General features: G+C 42.5%; 12 protein-coding genes across 12 annotated transcripts; 4 read left to right on the top strand and 8 right to left on the bottom strand.

Annotated features, from left to right (window-relative positions):
• Nucleotides 1–7: 7 nt before the first annotated feature.
• On the bottom strand, nt 8–745 carry TIF6 (Eukaryotic translation initiation factor 6; the record flags this gene model as incomplete). The annotated part of the gene is made up of 1 exon (XM_038924261.1): nt 8–745. The coding sequence occupies one exon, from the start codon at nt 743–745 to the stop codon at nt 8–10; it is 738 nt and encodes a 245-aa protein (XP_038780189.1).
• A 229-nt stretch (nt 746–974) lies between these two features.
• FOA43_004015 (uncharacterized protein) lies at nt 975–3701 on the bottom strand (the record flags this gene model as incomplete). Its single annotated transcript, XM_038924260.1, has 1 exon — nt 975–3701. One exon carries the CDS (start codon nt 3699–3701, stop codon nt 975–977), a length of 2727 nt encoding a protein of 908 aa, XP_038780188.1.
• A 1290-nt stretch (nt 3702–4991) lies between these two features.
• Nucleotides 4992–7352, top strand: ACO1 (Aconitate hydratase mitochondrial; the record flags this gene model as incomplete). Its single annotated transcript, XM_038924259.1, has 1 exon — nt 4992–7352. One exon carries the CDS (start codon nt 4992–4994, stop codon nt 7350–7352), a length of 2361 nt encoding a protein of 786 aa, XP_038780187.1.
• A 135-nt stretch (nt 7353–7487) lies between these two features.
• Nucleotides 7488–8369, bottom strand: FOA43_004013 (uncharacterized protein; the record flags this gene model as incomplete). Its single annotated transcript, XM_038924258.1, has 2 exons — nt 7488–7961; nt 8364–8369. 2 exons carry the CDS (start codon nt 8367–8369, stop codon nt 7488–7490), a joined length of 480 nt encoding a protein of 159 aa, XP_038780186.1.
• Nucleotides 8370–9715: 1346 nt separating this feature from the next.
• On the bottom strand, nt 9716–10765 carry FOA43_004012 (uncharacterized protein; the record flags this gene model as incomplete). Its single annotated transcript, XM_038924257.1, has 1 exon — nt 9716–10765. One exon carries the CDS (start codon nt 10763–10765, stop codon nt 9716–9718), a length of 1050 nt encoding a protein of 349 aa, XP_038780185.1.
• Nucleotides 10766–10967: 202 nt separating this feature from the next.
• On the top strand, nt 10968–11420 carry FOA43_004011 (uncharacterized protein; the record flags this gene model as incomplete). The annotated part of the gene is made up of 1 exon (XM_038924256.1): nt 10968–11420. The coding sequence occupies one exon, from the start codon at nt 10968–10970 to the stop codon at nt 11418–11420; it is 453 nt and encodes a 150-aa protein (XP_038780184.1).
• Nucleotides 11421–11465: 45 nt separating this feature from the next.
• Nucleotides 11466–13695, bottom strand: FOA43_004010 (uncharacterized protein; the record flags this gene model as incomplete). The annotated part of the gene is made up of 2 exons (XM_038924255.1): nt 11466–11975; nt 12247–13695. The coding sequence occupies 2 exons, from the start codon at nt 13693–13695 to the stop codon at nt 11466–11468; spliced, it is 1959 nt and encodes a 652-aa protein (XP_038780183.1).
• Nucleotides 13696–13886: 191 nt separating this feature from the next.
• FOA43_004009 (uncharacterized protein) lies at nt 13887–16393 on the bottom strand (the record flags this gene model as incomplete). The annotated part of the gene is made up of 2 exons (XM_038924254.1): nt 13887–16289; nt 16352–16393. 2 exons carry the CDS (start codon nt 16391–16393, stop codon nt 13887–13889), a joined length of 2445 nt encoding a protein of 814 aa, XP_038780182.1.
• A 357-nt stretch (nt 16394–16750) lies between these two features.
• On the top strand, nt 16751–18331 carry FOA43_004008 (uncharacterized protein; the record flags this gene model as incomplete). Its single annotated transcript, XM_038924253.1, has 1 exon — nt 16751–18331. One exon carries the CDS (start codon nt 16751–16753, stop codon nt 18329–18331), a length of 1581 nt encoding a protein of 526 aa, XP_038780181.1.
• A 13-nt stretch (nt 18332–18344) lies between these two features.
• On the bottom strand, nt 18345–19505 carry FOA43_004007 (uncharacterized protein; the record flags this gene model as incomplete). The annotated part of the gene is made up of 1 exon (XM_038924252.1): nt 18345–19505. The coding sequence occupies one exon, from the start codon at nt 19503–19505 to the stop codon at nt 18345–18347; it is 1161 nt and encodes a 386-aa protein (XP_038780180.1).
• Nucleotides 19506–19834: 329 nt separating this feature from the next.
• On the top strand, nt 19835–20806 carry FOA43_004006 (uncharacterized protein; the record flags this gene model as incomplete). Its single annotated transcript, XM_038924251.1, has 1 exon — nt 19835–20806. One exon carries the CDS (start codon nt 19835–19837, stop codon nt 20804–20806), a length of 972 nt encoding a protein of 323 aa, XP_038780179.1.
• Nucleotides 20807–20906: 100 nt separating this feature from the next.
• Nucleotides 20907–22730, bottom strand: ARB1 (ABC transporter ATP-binding protein arb1; the record flags this gene model as incomplete). The annotated part of the gene is made up of 1 exon (XM_038924250.1): nt 20907–22730. The coding sequence occupies one exon, from the start codon at nt 22728–22730 to the stop codon at nt 20907–20909; it is 1824 nt and encodes a 607-aa protein (XP_038780178.1).
• Nucleotides 22731–22799: the final 69 nt, after the last annotated feature.

Genomic DNA, 22799 nt, shown 5'->3' with positions numbered 1-22799 from the left:
GCGACCCTTACGAATAAGTCTCGATAAGGGTGTCACGTAAATTACCAGAAATGGCATCAGGTTGGGCATCCTGCAATCTGAATATACTCTCAATAACAGATAACTCCGGAGCGGTGGTGTCTAGTCCCGTCACTGCGAGCCAGTCATTCACCACCATACCGGCACCAACAACAGACGATCCTCTATTAACCGTTCCAGCCACTAATGGAACCTGTAACAAAGAAGACAACTCTTCCTGATCCTGAATAGGAGTCTGTGGATGGACTAAACCTCCCTGGTTAGAGATAGAACAGTACGATCCAACCAAAACGTTACCAGCGATGGTCTGTCTAAACACTTCCACGCCCAAAGTATCAGCGATAATTTCTTCCGTTTCTCTCTCAATATCCGGATGAACCAATGCAACATAGTCGTTACAGCAAATAACATTACCTAAAGCTGAAAGTCTTTCTTCAACTCTTTGAATCTTGACATTGTCTGGCAAACTGTTTCTTAAATGCATTAATTCTTGATCTGTAGTTTGTGAAGGCACAAGAAGTCCTCTTCTGTTACCTGCTGTCATTCTTCCTATAATTCTAGTTCCTGCAATAGTTGTATGAGCGATTGGAATAACATCTCCAAGCTCTGCCTCAAAGGCTGAATAGAAGTTCTCTGACCCTCCAATAGCCACCAAGCAATACGAATTTGTGAGCTTGGAAAATACTCCCACCTCGTTGGAATTCTCAAACTGTGTTCTTGTAGCCATGATGTAGTTGATAATCAAAGACAAATCTGTGGCAAAGGAGATGAAGAATGGTATAGTTAAAAACAAAAGACAAATAAAAAATTTAAACCTGAAGAAAAAAAAATTCAAAAAAAAATTCAAAAATTATTTCTGAAATAAATTTTCAGCAGAAGAAAATCCAGCCAGATAGATCTCGAGTCTACAGGTATCTTGAACATTAGTTATATTACATTAGTACGTATTACCGACCTTAATCGAGATCAACGGGAACGTCCCCGTCGGGATCCATGTAGTCATCGACATCTGCATCATCTGTCCAATCTTCAACGGCATCAACGTCCATAGAACCCTGAGCAGCTTTGTGATTGGCCACCACCTCGAGACCCTTGCCACTGGTTGTAATTTTCACTGTCTCCTTATCCTTGACCTGGCCATTCAATATCATAACAGCCAAAGGATTCAAGATGATATTCTGGATCAACCTGTTCAAAGGTCTAGCACCCAAATCATCAGAGTATCCATTTCTACATAAGTAGTCCAACGCAGACTGGTCGAGATCCAACTTGATATGCTTTCCACTGGCCTTGAATCTTCCCTCGATCTCACTAAGTCTCAAAGACACAATCTTTGCAATGGCATGCTTAGACAATCTGTTGAATATCACAATAGCAGAGATCCTGTTGAGGAATTCCGGTCTGAAGTGACCACGGACGACGTTCATTACCTGTTCGTGAACCTGTGTAGTGATTTTGGTGCTCTTTGAGGCAGAAATATATTCTGCGCCCAAGTTCGATGTCATGATCACAATACAGTTGGCACAGTTAACCAATGTACCATTAGCAGCGGTAATTCTACCATCATCAAGCATCTGTAGCATGATGTTCAACACCTCAGGAGCGGCCTTTTCAATCTCATCGAATAAGACGACAGAATATGGCTTTCTGAGTAACTGGTTAGTTAACATGCCACCTTCCTCGTAACCAATGTAACCTGCTGTAGATCCGAGTAACTTTGAAACAGAATACTTTTCCATCAATTCGGAACAATCGATACGAACCATCGACTTCTCGTCATTGAACAAAAATGTTGCTAATCTCTTAGCCAATTCAGTCTTACCGGAACCGGAAAGTCCCAAAAACATAAATGAAGCAGGCTGATTTGGATTGGATAAGCCAGAACGTGTCAATCTGATTGAGTTGGAAACAGCCTTGACTGCAGCACCTTGACCAATCACTGTTGATGATAGTTGCTTCTCCATACTGATCAATTTCTCGTTTTCAGTCTGAGTCAACTTTGACACTGGAATACCAGTGAGACGTGCTGCGGTTTCCGAAACTTGATCCGGTCCAACCACATTTCTCACCATGTACAACTTGGACTGTTCTTCATCGCTAGCCTTCCTATCTAACTCTTCAATCCGTTTTTTGACGTCTGGAATAGCAAACATTCTCAAATCCGCAATCTGGGAAGAATCATGACGTCTCTCTGCATCTTGTGCTTTGATTTCCAACTCATCCAACTTTCTCTTGGCAGCAGTAAGTTGCTCATGGCCAGCCATCTCTTGCTTGTACTTTTCACGTAGAGGAGTTATCTCTTCCGTAAGTTCCTGCTTCTTCTTATGAGCCTGAGCCAATCTGTCTTTGGTAGAAGCATCAGCGTCTTTATCTCTTTCCAAAGCCTTGATTTCAACATCAACCAATTGGAGCTGTCTTTCTCTAGAATCCAACTCTTCAGGCTTTGAATCACGGGCCACAGCCACACCAGCGGCAGACTCGTCAATTAAATCAACGGCAGAATCAGGTAGCTTTCTATAAGTCAAATACCTCGAGGCCAACTGGGCTGCTGTGACTAGAGCACTATCTAATATACGAACACCATGATGAATCTCATACCTTGGCTGCAATCCACGTAAAATAGCGGTGGTCTCCTCAACTGTAGGCTCTCTAACGTCAACCCTTTGGAAACGACGCTCAAATGCACCATCCTTCTCAATGTATTTCCTATATTCGGTCACAGTGGTGGCACCAATGCAGTGGAAATTACCCCGAGCCAATGCTGGCTTCAACAAGTTTGCTGCATCACTCTTTCCGTCTCCCATTAACATGTGGATCTCATCTATGAATAAAATGATCAAAGTTTTGGACTTTTCAATATCGTTCAAGACACCTTTGATACGCTCTTCAAACTCGCCTTGATACTTGGCACCAGCCTTTAAGGAACCCAAATCCAATGCGTATAATTTACAATTCTGTAAAATGTGAGGCACATCACCGTCAACAATTCGCTGAGCAACACCTTCAACAATGGATGTCTTACCAACACCGGGGTCACCGATAAGACAAGGATTAGACTTTGTTCTTCTGGCCAAGACACGAATGGTCCGTCTAATCTCCTCCTCGCGGCCAATAACTGGGTCAATTTTACCTGCACGAGCCAGTTCAGTCATATCACTTGCATATTTCTTCAAGAACTCTGATGCCTCTGAGGTATCCGCCTGTCTGGAGTCAATCTTGCTGCCCGCACGCATCGTAGTCACCTCAGTCTTCAAAGTCTCCGGGTTAATTACACACTCCTGACATATCTGCTTGACTGTGGAATCATCAAGTAAAGCTAAAAGAATATGGTCCTGGCCGATATAAGTATCCTTCTGTAAGTTTTTAATTTTCTCCGCATTCTTAATAATCTGGGCTGCAGAGCCAGACATGGTGGCCTCCGCATTAGAGCCTTGAACACTTGGTAATTTCACCAAGTGACGGTTGATGGTCCTCTCAAATGGGGTCCATTCGAAACGAGAGCCTTCAATGATCGATTTGAGATACACAGAAGATGCCTGTTTATCCTCGCCAATAACATTGGAAGGTGTCATAGCAGCAAGGATATGAAGAGGCACCAACTGAGGGTTGCTGTTCTGCTGACATAATGTCTGAGCATGGGTAATGATCTCCAATGCTTTGTCTGTGAAATTAGAAGAATCCATAACGATATAAAGCTAATTGAGCTTGTACAAAGAAAAGGCAAAGAATTGATCCCAAATATGTCAGCTGAGGACCAGTCATCATTTATATATGCAACAGGTGTGTCGGCAGCTTCAGTTAGTGTGGTGATGTTCGCGATGGACCCAGAAAGGGGTGGTAGATTCTAGAGGCTTTAGGGGAAGTGCCGGGGTACACTCCGAAAAAAAATGCGGTAGCCCCAGTAACTCCCGGTAGCTCCCGGTAGCTTTAAGCGCTCCCGCAAACTTCCACTTATTCATTACCTTTAGTCGTTGGCAAGTGCCTTAAAGCATCTGACCTTCTTCACGTGCACATATCACATGACATGCCTCTGCTCCGCTGTCCCTTCTCCATTTTCCATACTCCGCTGCTCCCTCAGTCATACAATCTCCAAACCCGATGTCGGAGATCCTCAAATGACCGAAAATTTTTTCACCACGCTGCACCAGCTCCGGGGCTACTGCCAAGATCTCCCGCTGTATCTCAGCTTTCAGCCTCTCATCGGGCTCCATGGGCCCCATGGCCCCAATAGCCCTCCCTAAGGGCTTATAGCTCAGGTTTCACTAGTTCTAAAGTACCCACGGAGTTGACAGAATCCAGGAATCACAGAATCGAGTCCTCATAGGTATATCTCCTCCTCTTCATATGGTCCTTTCACCCACTCAAACATCTCACACAACTTGAGGCTAACTCAATGTAATTATGCTGGTGTTATACCACTTCCCCACACAATTCAAAGTGACAAATTATCCTCGTCCCATTGGGTCATCGAAAAATATCGCTCGCTCTAAAAAAAAGGTCGTGCACCGTACCACAAGATCACATCTCGGCATTGCGAGCCTCGCAGAACAGGAGACGGGGCCGACTTTGGACCTTGCAGCGAAAGAAGACCAGGAAAAATTGTAACTCTGGAATAGATAATGTCATCACCAACCATCTATACAACATTGAAGCTATCAAAGCTGTTGCCAATGAACCGGCAAGATCGTCCTTTTCTCCTCCTTGCTTTCCCCCGTATCTCTTGTACGGCTTCGGACTAACGATCTTTGCTTCTAGTAAAAAGAAACTGAGCTGCGAATCATGAAAAATTTCCCTCTCGCTTTCCGCTTAATCTTTGTATCCATCTCTGTCATCAAAATTACTACCATGTATATATATACGCGATGAAGTCTTATACACAAAAAGTGGAGACACTTTGATTTGGAGATATCCGTTTTTTTTTTGTCTCTCTCTTTCTTCATTCTCCTCGTATCATCTTCATCTTTTGTTCTGTTATGTTGGCTGTTTCAAGAGGTTCAATTAGAATTTCACGTTGCCGAGGTATGGCCACGGTCTCCTCTAGGCTCACTAGAGATTCCAAGGTCCATATGAACAATTTGGAAGATCACTCTTTCATCAATTACAAGAAAAATATTGATAACTTGGCTATCATAAGAAGAAGACTCAACAGACCTTTGACTTATGCTGAGAAGATTTTGTACTCGCATTTGGATGATCCTGAAAACCAGGAAATTGAAAGAGGTAAGTCCTACTTGAAGTTACGTCCAGACAGAGTTGCTTGTCAAGATGCAACTGCTCAGATGGCTATCTTGCAGTTTATATCTGCTGGCTTGCCTTCGGTTGCCACTCCGGCCACTGTTCACTGTGATCACTTGATTCAGGCCCAAAAGTCCGGACCCGAGGATTTGGTCAGGGCTAAGAAGATGAACAAGGAGGTGTTTGAATTCTTGGCTTCTGCCTGTGCTAAGTACAATATTGGTTTCTGGGGACCTGGTTCCGGTATTATTCACCAGATCTTACTAGAGAACTATGCTTTCCCAGGTGCCTTGTTTATTGGTACTGATTCACATACTCCGAATGCAGGTGGTTTGGGTCAATTGGCAATTGGTGTTGGTGGTGCCGATGCCGTCGATGTCCTAGCTGGTCAGTCTTGGGAATTGAAGGCTCCAAAATTCATTGGTGTCAAGTTGACTGGTAGAATGTCTGGCTGGACTTCTCCTAAGGATATTATTTTGAAACTTGCTGGTATTACTACCGTCAAAGGTGGTACTGGTGCCATTGTCGAGTACTTTGGTGACGGTATTAATACCTTCTCTTGTACCGGTATGGCCACTATTTGCAATATGGGTGCTGAAATCGGTGCTACTACCTCGGTTTTCCCATTTAACAACTCTATGGTTGAATTCTTGAACGCTACTGACCGTTCGGATATCGCTGATTTTGCAAAGTTGTATCAACATGACTACTTGTCCGCGGATAAAGGTTGTGAGTACGATCAAGTCATTGAAATCGACTTGAACAACTTGGAGCCTTACGTTAACGGTCCATTCACCCCAGATCTTGCCACACCGGTCTCCAAGATGAAGGATGTTGCCCCAGTTAAGGGATGGCCCACCGATGTCAGAGTCGGATTGATTGGTTCTTGCACTAACTCCTCTTACGAGGACATGTCTCGTGCTGCATCCATCATTGAGGACGCTAAGAAGCACGGTTTGAAAGCCAAGACCTTGTTCACAGTGACTCCAGGTTCGGAGCAAGTGAGAGCCACCATTGAGAGAGATGGCTTTTTGCATACTTTTGAGGAATTTGGTGGTAAGGTTTTGGCCAATGCTTGTGGTCCATGTATTGGTCAATGGGATAGACAAGATATCAAAAAGGGAGAGAAGAATACCATTGTTTCTTCTTTCAACAGAAACTTTACATCCAGAAATGATGGTAACCCACAGACTCATGCGTTTGTTGCCTCTCCCGAAATGGTTGTTGCCTATGCCATCTCCGGGGACTTGAGATTCAACCCGGTGTCTGATACCTTGTTGGGTGCTGACGGAAAAGAGTTCAAATTGCAGCCACCGGAAGGAGAAGGATTGCCTGCAAAGGGTTATGACAAGGGTAAGGACACATACCAGGCACCACCTGCTGACAGATCTAGCGTTCGCGTTGCTATTGCCCCAACCTCTGACAGATTACAGCAATTGACTCCTTTCAAACCTTGGAATGGAAAGGATGCTAAAAACATGCCTATCTTGATCAAGTCGTTTGGAAAGACCACCACTGATCACATCTCTATGGCTGGACCATGGTTGAAGTACCGTGGCCACTTGCAAAACATTTCTAACAACTACATGATTGGTGCAATCAATATTGTTAACAAGGAGGCCAACAATATCCAGAATCATTACAATGGTGCATGGGGAGGAGTTCCAGATACTGCAGCATGGTACAGAGACCATGGCCACAAGTGGGTTGTCATTGGAGGAGAAAACTTTGGAGAAGGTTCGTCCAGAGAGCATGCTGCTTTGGAACCAAGATTCTTGGGAGGTTTTGCTATTGTGACCAAATCGTTTGCCAGAATTCACGAGACCAACTTGAAGAAGCAAGGTCTACTTGCCTTAAACTTCAAGAATCCAGAAGACTATGATAAGATTAACCCAGACGATGAAATGGATATTGTTGGCTTGGCTAGCTTTGCCCCAGGTAAAGACTTGACGATGGTTGTTCATCCAAAGAACGGTTCCGCCTGGAAATGTCCATTGACTCACTCTTTCAACAAGGAACAGATTGAGTGGTTCAAGGCTGGTTCTGCATTGAACAGAATGAAGAATGTGTTTGCTGCTGAAAAGGCTGATCGCAACTAGGGAGATTCTTGGCTACTTGGTAGTTAGTTTGTTCTATTTGCTATTTTTTTGTTTGATTCTTTTCCCTTTGGTCAATTATCCTAACTAATTAGGCATGATTGGCTTCATTTATTTATTTCCTATTAATGGTATAAATTAAACTGTAACGAAGTAGATGAGATCGTTTGCATTTGCAATTACGGTGATTGCGGCGTGTGATTTGACATCTTTCTTAAGAGGGACTCCTCCAAATCCGACTGCTCCTTTATCACACCCTCCACAAGTCAAATATCTATATATTAAGAAGTTCTCAGACTCGTTAGTGTCGCACCTAACCAGATTGATTACTTGGTCCGAAGTGATATTTATGACCGGCTTGCTGACTCCAACGTTATCGAAATCCCAGAACGAATCAACACGGTAAAACTGAGTGGCTTGAATGCCTGATGCAGCGTCGACAGAGTCGATGTCGTTCACTTCTCGCCGGCATTTGATAAACTTGAAAGGAAGTGGAGTTATTGATAGTGATGCCTGATTATAGCGTCTTGACTTACCATCATCATTATCCGTCTCAATAGGAAGTTTAATGATTGTTGTTTCACAATCGAACGGACAATAGTATCTAGTGCTCTGAGACATAATATTTGATTGATCAAGGAGTAAAGATGTATTGAGGAAAGAGCAAAAATATTATAGATGAAACTAATTATCACCCCCTCCGACATTAATCTAGAATTTATTAATAGTGTAGTTAGAATAGTAAATAGGGAATCATCACAACAGGAAAGGTAGGTCTATATAAAGTGAGGTGACGAAAAGTGAAGTGTCTTGTGCAACTGGAACACTACGTCGAGGAAGTGTTTGAAGGCCTTCTCCAGTGAAACTTTCTGCTGAATTTGGTCCATCCGGAATTACCAGCGTTGTTATTATTGCAGCTGCTGGTAGATAATGATATGCTATATTTTCCATAGTGATCTGTTGTCTTACTGCTCCGTTCACTGGACGGACTGCAGCAGCTTTCACATGATGGACAGTCATAGTTTTGGTTGATTTTTCCACCAACGTCAGTCTGGGTTAGAGCCGAAGTGGCAACAGAAGGAGAAAATTCCATAGAAGACGGAGAAGCCAAACCTGACACGGATACTGAAGAAGTTGAAGTGTATTCAGAAGATGGACGCGCCGACAACGAGCCCTTGGCGATATCGTCAACAAACTCGTGGTAGGACATATGCAAATAACCACGTAAAAGCTTGCGCATCTTCAAGAGAACATCCTTGTGGGGGATTTCTTGATTGTCTGTCTGAGCGATCAAATCACCCGGAAAATTTACTATCTCAGGCTCTATGTAGGTACGGTACATGCAAGACCAATCTTTGCTCTTACCGTCTCCCCTCATATAGTGACATTCATAGTTGGCCAGAAACTGAGTGAGATCCATATAGAAATCTAAATTCTCTATACAGTGACTTTTCAATAGAAACTGGACAAAATGATATTTGGAATACGGGCTTTCCGGAGCAATTTTATCTTGGAGAACTTCGCATAATTTCGGGGCAGTTCCATTGTTATGAGAGCACTCGGAGCCCCTCAGTTCTAATGTGGGTCTGGTCATGACCGATGCTTGAAGTGTTGTCATAAGGAAGATTAACACCAGTAGGGAATGATTCAAGCAAAGCAAGAAATAGAAGAGTATATAGGAAAGAAAAAAGAGGTTGTTTAATATTCAAGAGGGTCAGTCAGTCAGGACAAGTCTGTGAGGCAAATAGAAATGATGAATACCGTTTTAATTTCTTCTTATTTTTGTTACTTACTACAACCGGTGTGGTTCTCCCAACGTTTTAATTCCTAAATAGGAAATGTCAAGAAAAACGTTTTTATTTGACCAATGAAGTTTCTTTTTCTAGATGTTTCTTTTTTGTTGAGCTGCAGTGTTATGCTTATTATGTTTACCGCTTTTGCCAAACAGATAAGAGGAGAACGGCAGGAGAAGTCAAGAAAGGGAGGAGACGGTAGGAGACGGGAGGAGAAGGAGAGGAAGGAGAAGAAGGAGGAGAAGGAGGAGAATGAGTAGAATGAGTAGAAGGAGTAGACGGGAGGAGAAAGGAGGGGAAAGAAGTATTGGGTCATAGTTACGTTCAAGATTACGGTTGCTCTACGTGTAAGCAAACATATGAAATCGCTTAACGATTCAGATGAGCAGGATTCGTCGTCTGTGGCTATCAGTGACTTCCCCGAATACTCCCCCCGTATACGCGCTTTGGCCGTTCCAAAAATTATGTGCCACCTCCTGTGGCAGAAGGTGAGCCACTTATTTTCTCTCTTTTCTTTTTTTTTCTTTTCTTCTTCTATTGCTGAAAAATTTTGACAGATGCATTAAATTATTTTTATTCATCCTTTCGATTAACCCTCGCCCTATTGATCTGCAACCGGATCTTGACCAACAAAACTATGGCATGATTCACTTTGGCAGGAATACCGACGCGTTTTCCGAGTTTCACTACGTAACCGTTGATATAATCAATCTCTATGTCTCGTAAATTCAATACGTCCTGCCTCATACTAGTAGAATTCTTAGCGTTAACCTTCAAGCCGCAATCCACTGTATAGTTAACGATATTATCGATCGTTAAAATGCTCTCGTATAATTCAGAGTTTTTCAGTATTGGAAACGCTGCGTCAAATATCTTCATCGACTCTTCGACTATTTCTTTAAAGAGCTCTGGGGAATCTAAATTATCCAACTCGTAGTTAACACAATCCAATATCGACGTGATGCTGTTCATACAGCAGTTCATTATAAGTTTCTGCACCTGATAAACTAGCAAATTTTGGTAACTACAGTACTCCACGTTCAACTGACTGTTCACCAACGTCCGGATCATCTCGGTTGCCTTCTGCCTATTGTTGCTCTCTGTTGCGCTCGCAAAATCTTTAGTAAGTCTGCATAACTTCATACCAGAAAATCCCGCGTGAATGTAGTTGTAAGTGTTTTTCTCTCGAATATCCTGATACACCCCATGGCTGATTACTGCCTGATAAAATATAGGTCTGACTTTTTCATCGGGCCAAAGCTCCTCGTAGAGCTGGTCGATTACTCCCATACCATTTTGTACCAATACAATCTCTGTAGTTTTATCTATCCTGTCCATTAATGATTTCAATGCGCTTACCGTATTGAATGTTTTGACGCTGACAATTAAGCAGCAAATATGCTTGTCTGGAATTTCATTAGCATAATAAGCCCCATTAATTTTATACTGCTTAATCCTACCTCCATCAAAGAGCTCTTTAAATTGAATCCTATAGTCATGTTTCTCCAGATATTCTTTTTTTGCACTACTTCTCACTATGAAGTTTACCTTGAACGAGCCCACTAAAGGAGCTGCCACTAAGCATCCAATACCACCCGCACCAAGAATATAAACTGACTGCATCTGAGGTGACGTGAGGAGAAAAAGTGTCGTCCACTAATATGACTACTAGCACGACTCTCATATGGAGTCTAATATAAATATCGACTCGTCGATCGCCCTATTTACCCAGATAAAATTATATCTTGTTTGTAGAGAACTAAGCAATATTTTTGGGCCTTTTTGTCTTTCGAGTCATATTTTTTTGCTCTGTTCACCAACCAATATGTCCACGAGATCGCAGAATCGTCACAGAAACCAGCTGTTAGTACCCCTTCAGAAAGAAAGTGTCTCTAAATATGTTCACAGTAATGGACCGCAGGATTTTGCCATACCAGACCCTATGGATTTCAGTACTTGGACAGAAGAACAACTAAGAAAATACAGAGAAATGTACTTGAATCCTAATCGTGTGATTTCACCGGACGTTAAAACATTTCAAGGCTATATGTTGGAAGCCAATAAGCTTGGCGAATCTACTGAGGCATACATTAAGAACGAGCAGAATAGAGATCGTAACTTATACGAGTATAGAACTTACAGCGATCTTCGAAACAACGTTGAAGATCATTTCAACAATCATTTGGCCGCCAAAGAAAGCGAAGTACTTGTTAATTTTCTTTATAAGGTCAAGAATGAGGACAAGAGTTTCCGGTTGTACTTCGACAGGACTAACTAGGTGTATGTTTAACACTGTTTATATTCTAATATTAGGTTATTTGGTTCATGCATATCCGTAATTGGCCTTTAACTGGTCCCAACTGAGTCCTGCTTTCCGTGAAAGCTTAGCTCTTGCATCCATCGCAAGCTCGCTTCGTTTAGCTTCGAAGCTGAGACCGTTGAAAGGACCCTCAACGGACGATTCTGATGCCGCTGATTTTTTATCTGATGGGGAGTTGAAGGCCGTTTCTGGCTGTGCCTCTGAAGATGTCTCTGAAGGGAGTTCAGATACAGTTCCAGGAGGATTTGGTAGCGTACCCCGGTTGAGATACCTATCTATGGTCACGTTAACATCTCCAGTCCTCTCTAAATCATATCGAATTTGTGCCATCGTCAAATTTGGTGCTATTTGTTGAACTGTTTCAATCATTTGAGCAGTGACATCATGACGTCTTCTCCTGATTGATGTGCTTGAGTGGGTAGAACTAGTCCTGGAATCCATGCTCATAAAGTAGTTCAAAATCACAAATGCAACAACCACCGTTGCAATGATACTAAGCGTTGACGATTGCATCTATGATATTATAAGTAAAATGAATTAGTACACGAGTAGAGAACTATCAAGCAACTATTGTTTGCTCCATTACTCCCAATAGATATCTGTCCTATCTAGAATTCGCGATTTGACTATGCCACAGCTGCGCCACATTAGCCATTTATTGGGTTCTCATGGTTGATATCAAAGTCGGCTGGATTCTGCGTTTCTTGGAATGATGAGATGAAGAAGACGTGGATTTGACTATCGACGGAGAAGTCAACACTATTGTCGATGGAAGAGTTGATACTCTTTTATCGGACGATGATGCCGCTAGCATATCCACTATCGTAGTGGTTACCGGAGTATTTGTAGGAGTGTCTAACCGAGTACCTATCGTAGTATCTGCCAGAGGATCCTGAGTAGTAATATTCTTCTTTATCGGAAACTTCTTGATAAGCATCGTAGCATCGTAAGTCTCGATATCCTTTCCTAGAAGGCTCTCGTCTAGAGAAATACGGGAGACAAAGCCATCAGTTGATGAAGTAAGCAAAACTTGGCCGTTGGAACACCACGAGATATCGGTAATTGCAGCGTAATGGATATTTGCCGCTATTCCTAATGGTTTGAGTCTCTGCGTGTCAAATATAACAACGGAATCTTGCGTCGCAACAGCAAATACCATACGGTAGGGTAGCTTAAAGCAGCTATCCTCCCCCGGTAAAAGGTTGTATATCACAGGACTAAACTTGATTGCTATTGAAGGCTTCTTAAAACCTGGTATATGAGCGACAGGAGGTTGGTCTAGGCCAGATCTGGTATGTATGTAGACAGTGTTGAGTTCCGGCGATGAAGCTGTCTTGTATATTCCTGAAGTTGATAAGAGTAATAGTCCATCGGGGGAAAATGTGAGTCGACGGAAAAACGACTGCAAAGTGTCGTTGTGGTACAAGGTAGTGAGTTTGTAAGCATCCGGGGGTGAATCAACAGAGATCTGTTGAGTAGATATGATCCTTTCTGACGCTAATTCGGCCTTACGGATTCTGGATACCGTAATTAGCCTTTCTACTGGTTTAATGGCGGCAGATGTTTCGCCATTGGTAATGTCAGGCGACGACTTATCCAAGTCCCCGGGAACCTTGTACACTTGAACACTTCTGTCTGCAGACTGCGAGCAGATGTATTCATTCCTTGGGTCCCATGAAACTCCCTGAACATAGTGAGAATGATTCGCTATCCACATGATTGAACCGATAGTGGCATCAAAGATAACAACCACCTGATTCATTGAGCCACAACAAATGAATCTGGAGTCCGGAGACCAGCAGATATCGTATATCTCCATTCGAGGTGAGGTTGTGCATACTGTCTTCACATACCAGCTTTCCTTCATATCGTAATCATCGTTACCGAACTTTCGAATGATCTTGTCAGACAATTTCCAGATCTTCACGGTTCCATCGTCTGACGCACTAGCCAAATACTCTCCTGTAGGACTAAATCTCACACAGTTTACCGCTTGAGTATGTTCACTGAGTGTACTCAAATATTCCACAGACTCACTGCCATTCTGCTCACAGCAAAGCCTCCATATCCTCACGTTGTTATCTCCTCCACCTGTAGCAAATCTTGACGACATCTTACCGTTCCTATTTGGCTGGAAGTCTACACTATACACTGGAAGCGAGTTGTTGTGCCAATGAAGTGTGAACGTCTTTGCAGAAAACGGTGGTAACTTCCCTGAATCTTTCTCTGTCATTGTATCTCCTATAAGTTCGATAAAAGGGTTTAGTACTTAAAGATGCTAAGAGTAAAAATTGAATAGAGCTGATTTTCATCTTTTCATATCGCGTCCTGCCGCGTCCCGTTTAGTGTGTTCAGTTTTAAGTTATTACTTATTAGTACATTAGAATGCCTTGACTAGTATACAACACTGTAGATTAATACAGCTCATAGGTTAAAGAATTTCATAAATCTCCGTCCAAGCACGTGTTTTCCGGTGTCGTACTTTGATACCTCTGGACTTGCTGAAGTTTCTGTTCTTCGAGACTTCATATCTGCAGACAGATCCATAGGTGTAGTTTCAGGGTGTATTTTTTTAGGACCAATAGCAACCTCAGGTGTAGTTTGTTTAACCTCGGACGTCATCTGCTTAGGCTCAGGCTTAACCTCGGACGTCATCTGCTTAACCTCTGGCGTAACCTCAGGTGTAGGCTTAACTTCAGGTGTCGTTTGTTTAACCTCAGATTTAACCTCAGGTGTAGTTTGTTTAACCCCGGACGTTATCTGCTTAGCCTCAGGCTTAACCTCAGGTGTAGGCTTAACTTCAGGTGTCGTTTGTTTAACCTCAGGTGTAGTTTGTTTAACATCGGGTGTAATCTGCTTAGCCTCGGGCTCAACCTCAGGTGTAGTCCGTTTGACCTCCGGTGTAATCTGCTTAACCTCTGACCCAACCTCTGACCCAACCTCTGACGCAATCTTCGGCTTGACTGTCTGACTGATGGGTTTCATTTTTTCTGTGTTCTGTTCAATCGACTTTACTTGCTCAACTTCCCCTTCATTATTAACTACCGACTCATCGGGTAATCTAAATGTCATCTCCCTCTTCACCTCAATCACTTGTTTATGCTTGTTTTTTCCAAATTTAAAAAGCCCCCTAAGACGCTTTGTCTTTGATTCGGAAGAGGTAGCACTAAATATGGATCTTTGTCCACTCTTCTCTATTTCCTTTTGCTTGTTCTTCCATTTCTTCTCCTCTTCTTTCATTATTCTCTTGTCCTCTCTTTCTCTTTCCTTTGTTTCCCTGGCCTCTTTCTCAGCTTTTAATCTGGCCTCTTTTTTCCGTAGTTTCTTTATCTTTCTCAAATTTGGCGGATCTCGTAGTGAATGAACAGCAAATCCGTTACCATTTCCTTGGTATACTCCCTGCAAAGGGCTTCTGGGATGTGAACTCATAGTGCTAGATCGACTTTCTGCATTTATCATGGTATTCCTTTTGGTGGCTTCATCGATACCACCATTCATTGATTCCTCTGCTTTCCTACTACCATAAACTCTTCGCTCAGCTACTCTTATTGCCTCTTGATACATCTCTTCTGGAGTCAGACGAAACTTGGTTGTCTCCACAGGCCTAATAGGAATTGTTTCAGTGTATTTTTCAGGGATCCTCACTTTTTTCTCATCTTCTGGTGCATCCACATAGATGGAATCGGCATCCTCCGTATCAATCGAGAAAACTGGCGATTCACCAGAGTCTGGTTCTTTCTTACTTATCAAAAGACCATTAGGTTTAGAGTCTGGTAATGGAATTTCAGAATGTTTCAAAATGGATTTCCTTGGAGAGGCTATCTGTGAATGTGGTTTATGGATCATTGGAGCTGTACCTATTAATCTTCGGTACTCATGGGAAGCACTTGAGGAAGGTGAGGGAAGACCATTGGAAGGTGTGATCAAACCATGAGGTTCCTCAGAAGCAATGGTAGTAATGGCCGGCAGTAGTACAGTTTGCTCAGCTGAGGTCTTCTGAGGCGTCTGGACTTCCCGGACAGCTAAAAGTTGTGGCTGAATCTTCGGTAGAACATCATCATCAAAATGATCTGAAAACTGAGGGGATTCGTCCAATTGCTGGGTGAAATCCTCATCAAACTCCTCCTCAATACCTGCAAGCTCCTCCTCTTGGTTCGCACTAAATAAAGAGCCCTGATACTTGCCTGCCGCGACAGTAGATGCAGGTTTAACTACCGTAGTATGAAGAATCTCCAAATCTCCTCGTCTTTGAACTGTTGTCTTTGTAATGGATTTGGTTCTTCCCTCATAATCCTGTTCCTTGGTGGTCCTAACTACTGTAGTATGAAACTGACCATTAGCATCAGTAGTTTTCTTGGTTGTGGTGGTGGTGGTAGTGGTGGCTGTAGTACCTGTAGAGCCTCGTGAAGACTGTGAAAGAAGAGAATTGGTACGCCCAGGACGCAAATTAGACGAGGTGATTGAGTTTGTTCTGGAACTTCCCTGTCTCTCCATTCCAATACCTCGTCGCAGATATGGACTGTATCCAGATTGAAGTGACATGGTTCTTCCACCGGTGGTATAGCGAGGACCAGCTACAGCAGAAGGCTTTCGAAGAGTTCTGGAACTCATAGACATGGTACGTTGCTGTGTACTGTTATTTGCTCCCAACACAGGAGGTCTCCCGTAGTAGCTACGTCTCAAAGCAGCGGCTGCTGCTGCGGCAGAAGAGTTTGACGTTACAGAGCTTAGTCTGGAATTGGTGGTGGCCGAATTGGCAGCCTGGAAAGCAATCAAACTTGATGGAGACAGTGGCTCATCTTCTTCATAATATGAATATCGGGAGCGCTGAGAAATGAGAAACAGTTGTTAGTACTACTTCATGCTATTCATATTTGTACAATACTTACGCGTTTGGAAGGACCCCTGGAAAAAAGATCCGTGAAGCCCATTGGCAAATTTCTCTAATATTACAAAGAGAAACAGTAGTGTCTTTCAAAGGTTGGATAGCAGTATCTGAAAAAGATGTTATTCTCTTTATCTGTTGTGTTCACTCCTTCACCTTAGCTTTTCAATTAAGCAAGTAAGAAATGTCATTTACATCCGTACACCGATATGAGATTTTTCTCCTCCTTAAATTTTTTGCCTATTCTGTCGCGAATTCAAAGAGCCTGCCTGCCCTGTTGATACTAAATGGGCTGCTCTATTTAAGTTTAGATCTGCGGTACGAGCTGCTTCTGATTGGAATCTTTTTTCTCTTCTTTCATTCCTCCTTCTTTATTTCTTTCTTTCTCTCTTTCTCTATCAACATGACTGGTAGACGTCGTTCTTCCAGCGTTAGAAGCTGTGATTCTGCATTTTCTACCCAAAGCAGTCAGCATAGAAGACAGAGCTTAATAAACAGATTAGAGCATTTTACATCCATTTTACTCATTTTATTAGAACGGCTGATAACGGGGATTACATTTATTCTTCCCAAATCGATCATTTCCTTTTTTACCAATGTGGTCAGGTTGATACTCAACCTCCGCAGAACTGATAATAGTGCTTACGACAGACTTATCTCCCAGCAGGAAACTGTTCTCAGCACTGATGGCTATCTACGACGTATCGAGTCTCTCAGAGCCGCAGAGACATTTGAAGATCTTTGTGCAGTGAATAGTTACGTGTGTGAGAACCATTTAGTTTGTACTGATGATGGGTATTTGCTTACTATACACAGATTGAATCCAGAATCGAATGGATTTAGGCCGAACGGTAAGGCAGTGTTCCTACAACATGGTTTACTTATGAACAGTGAAATCTGGTGCGTCCGTATTAAAAAGAGCGAGAATATCCCTTTCAGATTATGTCAGCTAGGATACGACGTGTTTTTGGGAAACAATAGAGGTAACAAGTATTCGTGCAAACAGAGGGACCATAACGTGAAAGACCGCAAGTTCTGGGACTTTTCCATTGATGAGTTTGCTCAGTTCGACATGCCAGCCTGCATCAATTATGTCCTCAAATTCAAAGGAATACCAAGTCTAAGTTTCATTGGATTCAGTCAAGGATGTTCACAGATTCTTGCATCTATATCCATCCACAAGGATCTCAATGATAAGATTGATAAACTCGTTTTGATAGCTCCTGCAACAACCCCAAAGAGACTGGCAAATTGGTTAATTAACTCGATCGTCAATTTGCAGCCAAAAATGTTTTATTTCTTGTTTGGACGAAAGATTATCATGCAGTCCATCTGTTCCTGGTTCAGCATTGTTTATCCTCCTCTCATGGTGAAACTAATTGATATTCCAAATCAGATCCTATTTGACTGGCATTCCAAGAATATCGATATTCTCCAGAAGTTGATCTGCTATTTTCATCTATTCTCCACCACTTCGGTGAAATGCGTTGTTCACTGGTTCCAGATTATACGTTCCAACAAGTTCCAGATGTATCAGGATTCTGAGATGTTTGAACCGTTTGAATACCCAATTCATCAGGCAATGCACATTCCTAAGGTTCTCCTCATCTATGGAATGGCAGACTCTTTGGTTGATATTGATGTGATACTTGACCAGTTGCCTGACTTTGACTCTGTGAATGTCAACCAACTTAAGTATGACGATTCCACCGTCGCCTCCTCTTCAGATTCCTCCTCCTATCAGCCGTTGTCAGAGAAAGCTCCTCTTTCAAGTATTGAGGAAGTGAATAATGAGTCGGCACCTGACTCTGATGTCGATAACGTCAAGGTGAATGAAACCAGAGTCACATCTACTGAAGAATCCGATCCTAAGTCTCAACTCCATATTTTTGGTGTGGAAAACTACGAGCATTTGGACTTACTTTGGGGTAAAGGAGTTGAAACAGCCGTCATTCGTCATGTGCTAGAGTTTTTAGGGCATTAATTGCAGGTATATATTAGAATGGAATATTATCTACTTCATCCTGAACGTAATCTTTATCACCAGAAGTGTCACTTTCACTAGACGAACCCAGTGAGAAAATACGTCTCCTTCCGCGAGCGGAAGGTCGTAGTGTGATCTCATCTTCGTACACAATCTCATCTTCGTACACAATCTCATCGTCGTAGTCCTCATCCTCATCTTCTTCATCATCATCATGTTCATCATCCTCTTCATCCTCTTCATTGTCATCGTTCTCTTCTCTACTACTCCTATCGTCAGCATCTGTGGTACTACTACTGTTCACCCCAAAGTCTGCCCGGGTTCTTAGCCTCCCCACATTAAGCCTCATCTTAAACGTCTTTCGAGGAACATGGAATACTTCCGTGGTGGTTACTAAGGGATGGTGAATCTTGTGGTCCTTCGTAATTGTAGACTCTGTCTCTCTTCCGGTCATCTCTTCGGGCATGCCACTTTTCGGCCCTGCACGGCGCTCTCTCATGGCCAACTCTTTCTTTTTGGCAGTAATCAACTTATACACCTCTCTATAGGTACGCAACATCTTACAGACTTCTACTGAATTTTGCATCCAAATTTGCTCCGTTCGATCATCTTCAGAAAGAACGCAACTCACAAATTTACCCCTATTGGTATCTGCTCCATCTCCAACATAATGTTTCTTGGCACCACCCATGGAAATGTTGTACCGCTGCATTCTCTTTATTGTATCATCAAAGTTGGGAAAAACAGCATCAGCAAGTCGCTGCTTTTCATACATCGCTTTCGTTTCCTCCGTAAGCATCACTGGTCTGTGCATTTCATCCACTCTATTTTTTGGAGGTCTTCCACGTCTTCTTTTAGCACTGATTCTTAGAATTGGGCCGGTGGAGGTAGTTACTCCAACGACCATGGGAGCTGAGGGGGTCGCAAGAGCCCTGGAAGTAAAAGCTGTGGCATCCATGGAACTCGTGGCACCAGTGGAAATCGTACCACCCGTAGCACCAGCACCAGCACCAGCACCACTCGTAGACGTCGTATTAATTTTCCCCTTCTTGGAACGAGGCCTTCCTCGCCCCCTCTTCTTGACAGGCGGCAAAACCTGTATTCTTGGCCTTTCATTAGTAGTCAATTTTATGGAATGTTTGGTCATATCAGATCCAGTCAACTCGGTAGACATGAGAGTCTGATGATGGTGATGAATGGATGGAATCAGAGATAAAGTAACCAATTTTGTGCTTTTTAGCTCCTTGAGAAATTGGGGTAGAGAACCTGAGTCAGCCGAACGCAGAAGTCTTGTTGAAGGGTTTATGTTCATCAATATATGCAGAAAATTGAAAATACTAATGAGAAGTGCAGCGTAGCTTTGGTAAAATGTTGATCGAAGTGCGAACAAAGTCGCGACGAGACGAGATGCGATCGAGGAGATTCAATAGTAACAATCCTTTCACTTTGCATGCTTTTACTCTGTCTGTATCTTTCATTTCATTCGTTCTGATTCCTTTCTCGATGGCTATAAAATGGTCGTCCGTTCAGATTTCCCCCTCTGAACTTTCTCTTTCAAAGGTCCTTAGATGTGGCCAAACATTCCGTTGGAAATGTATTGATCAGATCTGGTCCTGCTCTTTCAACGATCGCATCATTCTCCTCAAGCAAAATGACGGCAATCTTTCATATTCTTCCATACCTTTCAAAGAAGATACCATTAAACTTATTCATCAATATTTCCACCTCGACATTGACGTTAATCGGCTCTACAAGGACTGGTGCTCTCGAGATGCTCGTTTTCTGAAAAATTCATCTCGTTTCCAAGGCATTCGAATCTTAGACCAGGATCCATGGGAGAATCTTGTATGTTTCATTTGTTCATCCAATAACAATGTCAAGCGAATATCCAAGATGTGTGAATCTCTTTGTGTTAATTATGGTCAATATATTGCAACTTTTCAAGGGGTTAAGCACTACTCTTTCCCCTTACCAGAGCCTTTGGCTGGTAATAATATAGAGAATGAACTTCGAGATCTTGGATTCGGTTACAGAGCAAAGTTCATAAACAAAACAGCCCAAATGATGCTCGATGATCCGGATATATATTATTTGCTTGTAAGCGGTAAGCTTAGAGATAAAACATCTATTGAATGTCAGCAGTTTCTGCTCCAATTTCCTGGTGTGGGTCCCAAAGTGGCTGATTGCGTCGCTCTCATGTCCCTTAATAAGCATCAGGTGGTTCCTATAGATACACATTTTTATCAGATTGCTAAGCGTGACTACAGGTTTCATTCCAAAAGTAAAAGCAAGACTATGACTAAGATCGTTTACGACGAGATCCAGCAATTCTTTCTAGACTTATGGGGCAGCTATGCCGGCTGGGCACATTCATTGTTGTTCGCTGCTGACCTCACAGACCTTGAAAACGGCATCAACAGGAAACGGATCTCTCCGGAAGCTGACCGGCCAAAAAGACGTCGCAAATCTCCCTAATACATTTATTTATCATACTACGTTAACTGATGTAATGAATTCGATTCAATACTAACCGGAATAGGAAACAGAGACAGGGTAATTAATGCCTCGATTAAACTTATAACACAACGTTCTTGGCCAACTTCTTCTTGTAATCCAAGATGGTACCCTCCCATTTGGTAACTGTCTTGTTTTCAACAACCATAATCTCGTTGGCGATCTTGTTCAACAAACGGAAATCATGAGACACGACAACAACACCACCGTTGAATGCATTAATTGCTTCGGCCAAAGAATCAATGGTTGGAATATCCAAACCATTGGTAGGCTCATCTAATAATAGAATGTTAGGACCATCCATGGCCAACAATGCAAACACAACCCTGGATTTCTGTCCCTCGGAAAGAGTGCCCATCTTAGCTGTCTGTGAATCTCCAGTCAAACCGTATCTGCCCATTTGACCTCTCCAGTATTGAGGATCTTGAGAAACATCTGAATGTTTTGACTTGACAAAGTCAATTGGAGATTTGGTTAAATCCAACTGCTCTGCAGAATGCTGCGAATAGACACCCAATTTTATATGTGTGTGTCTAGACACTCTACCTTGTTGAGGATTCAATTGGCCTGTCATAATTTTCAATAAAGTGGATTTACCGACACCGTTAGGTCCCACAAGAGCAGTTCTTGAGTCCATATCAACACCAAATGATAAATGCTCATACAAATTATGCTCTGGCTTGCCATCGTAAGAAAATGAAATGTCATCGAAAGAAAGAACAGGTGGTGGTAATCTCTCAACGTCAGTGAAGCGAAATTTGAATACTCTGTCCTCTTCCACCGCCTGAACCAAACCATCGGCCTCCATTTTATCCAAAATCTTCTGTCTGGATTTGGCCTGGCGAACCAAGTTTGCATAAGTACCAGCGGAAGCAATGAATTTCTTAATGTGGGTAATTTCATCCTGCTGCTTATGATACTGCTTCGTCTGGTTTGTCTCTAACTCGACTCTGGTCTTAATATAAGTATCGTAGTTACCGGAGAACATCGTCAATTTTTTGCTCCTCATCTCAAGAATATTAGTACAGACACCATTCAAGAAATCCTGCGAATGAGACACCAAAATTAACGTTCTGTCGAAACGCTTCAAGTACTCTTCCAACCACACACATGCTTCCAAATCCAAATGAGCCGTAGGATCATCCAACAACAACAATGTAGGCTTAACAAACAAAGCTTTGGCAAGAGCAACTCTCATTCTCCAACCACCAGACATATCCTTAGTCTTCTTCTTGATGGTGACAGAATTGAAACCCAAACCAGTCAACATAATGGCAGCCCTTGATTCAAAAGTAGCAGCATCCATATCATCTAGTCTCTCATACAACGGATCCAATAATTCAGAGTCGGGGCCATCGTTGACAATAATATCTTCAACCTCCTTCTCCAGTCTCTTCAATTCAGCTTGTCCTTCTCTAACAACGTACTCCAGAGCAGAGAACTCTGTTGGCCCTGCAGGCTCGTCCAATAAGTAGATGTCAATATTTTCGGGAACCGGGTATTCTCTTGTTGCAATGGCCTTCAAAAATGTCGATTTACCACATCCGTTCTCGCCAACAAATCCGTATCTTCTACCATAGTTGAGCTCCAAATTGGAGTCTTGAATCATCACCTTACCATGGAAAAGCAACGAAACTGAAGACATCTTAATATCTCTTGAAGTCTTCAATGATTCCAAAACACCAGTAGTCACACGATCTGATAATCCATCCTTGTCCTGTTGCAACTTCATACTAGCAATCTTAGAAGAGGTAGTATCAATGCTATCTTCCATCTCGAGTTTTTCCTTTCCCTTTTTTGACAGTCTCTTCGTGTTGAGCTTTCCCTCCTTGGCCTTTTGCGCCTTTTTGGCGTCTCTTCTTGCTTTAGATGCTGAAACTGGCATGGTTAGAAATTGATGTAAACAAGTAGAAAAGACACAAAAAGGCCACTAAATTCAATTGGCTAATAAAAA

This window comes from Brettanomyces nanus, chromosome 4, assembly GCF_011074865.1.
Source record: "Brettanomyces nanus chromosome 4, complete sequence".
In the NCBI taxonomy this organism is placed as follows: Eukaryota; Fungi; Ascomycota; class Pichiomycetes; order Pichiales; family Pichiaceae; genus Brettanomyces; species Brettanomyces nanus.
The sequence above is the reverse complement of the archived record's forward strand: the minus strand, read 5'-3'. Positions and strand labels throughout refer to the sequence as shown.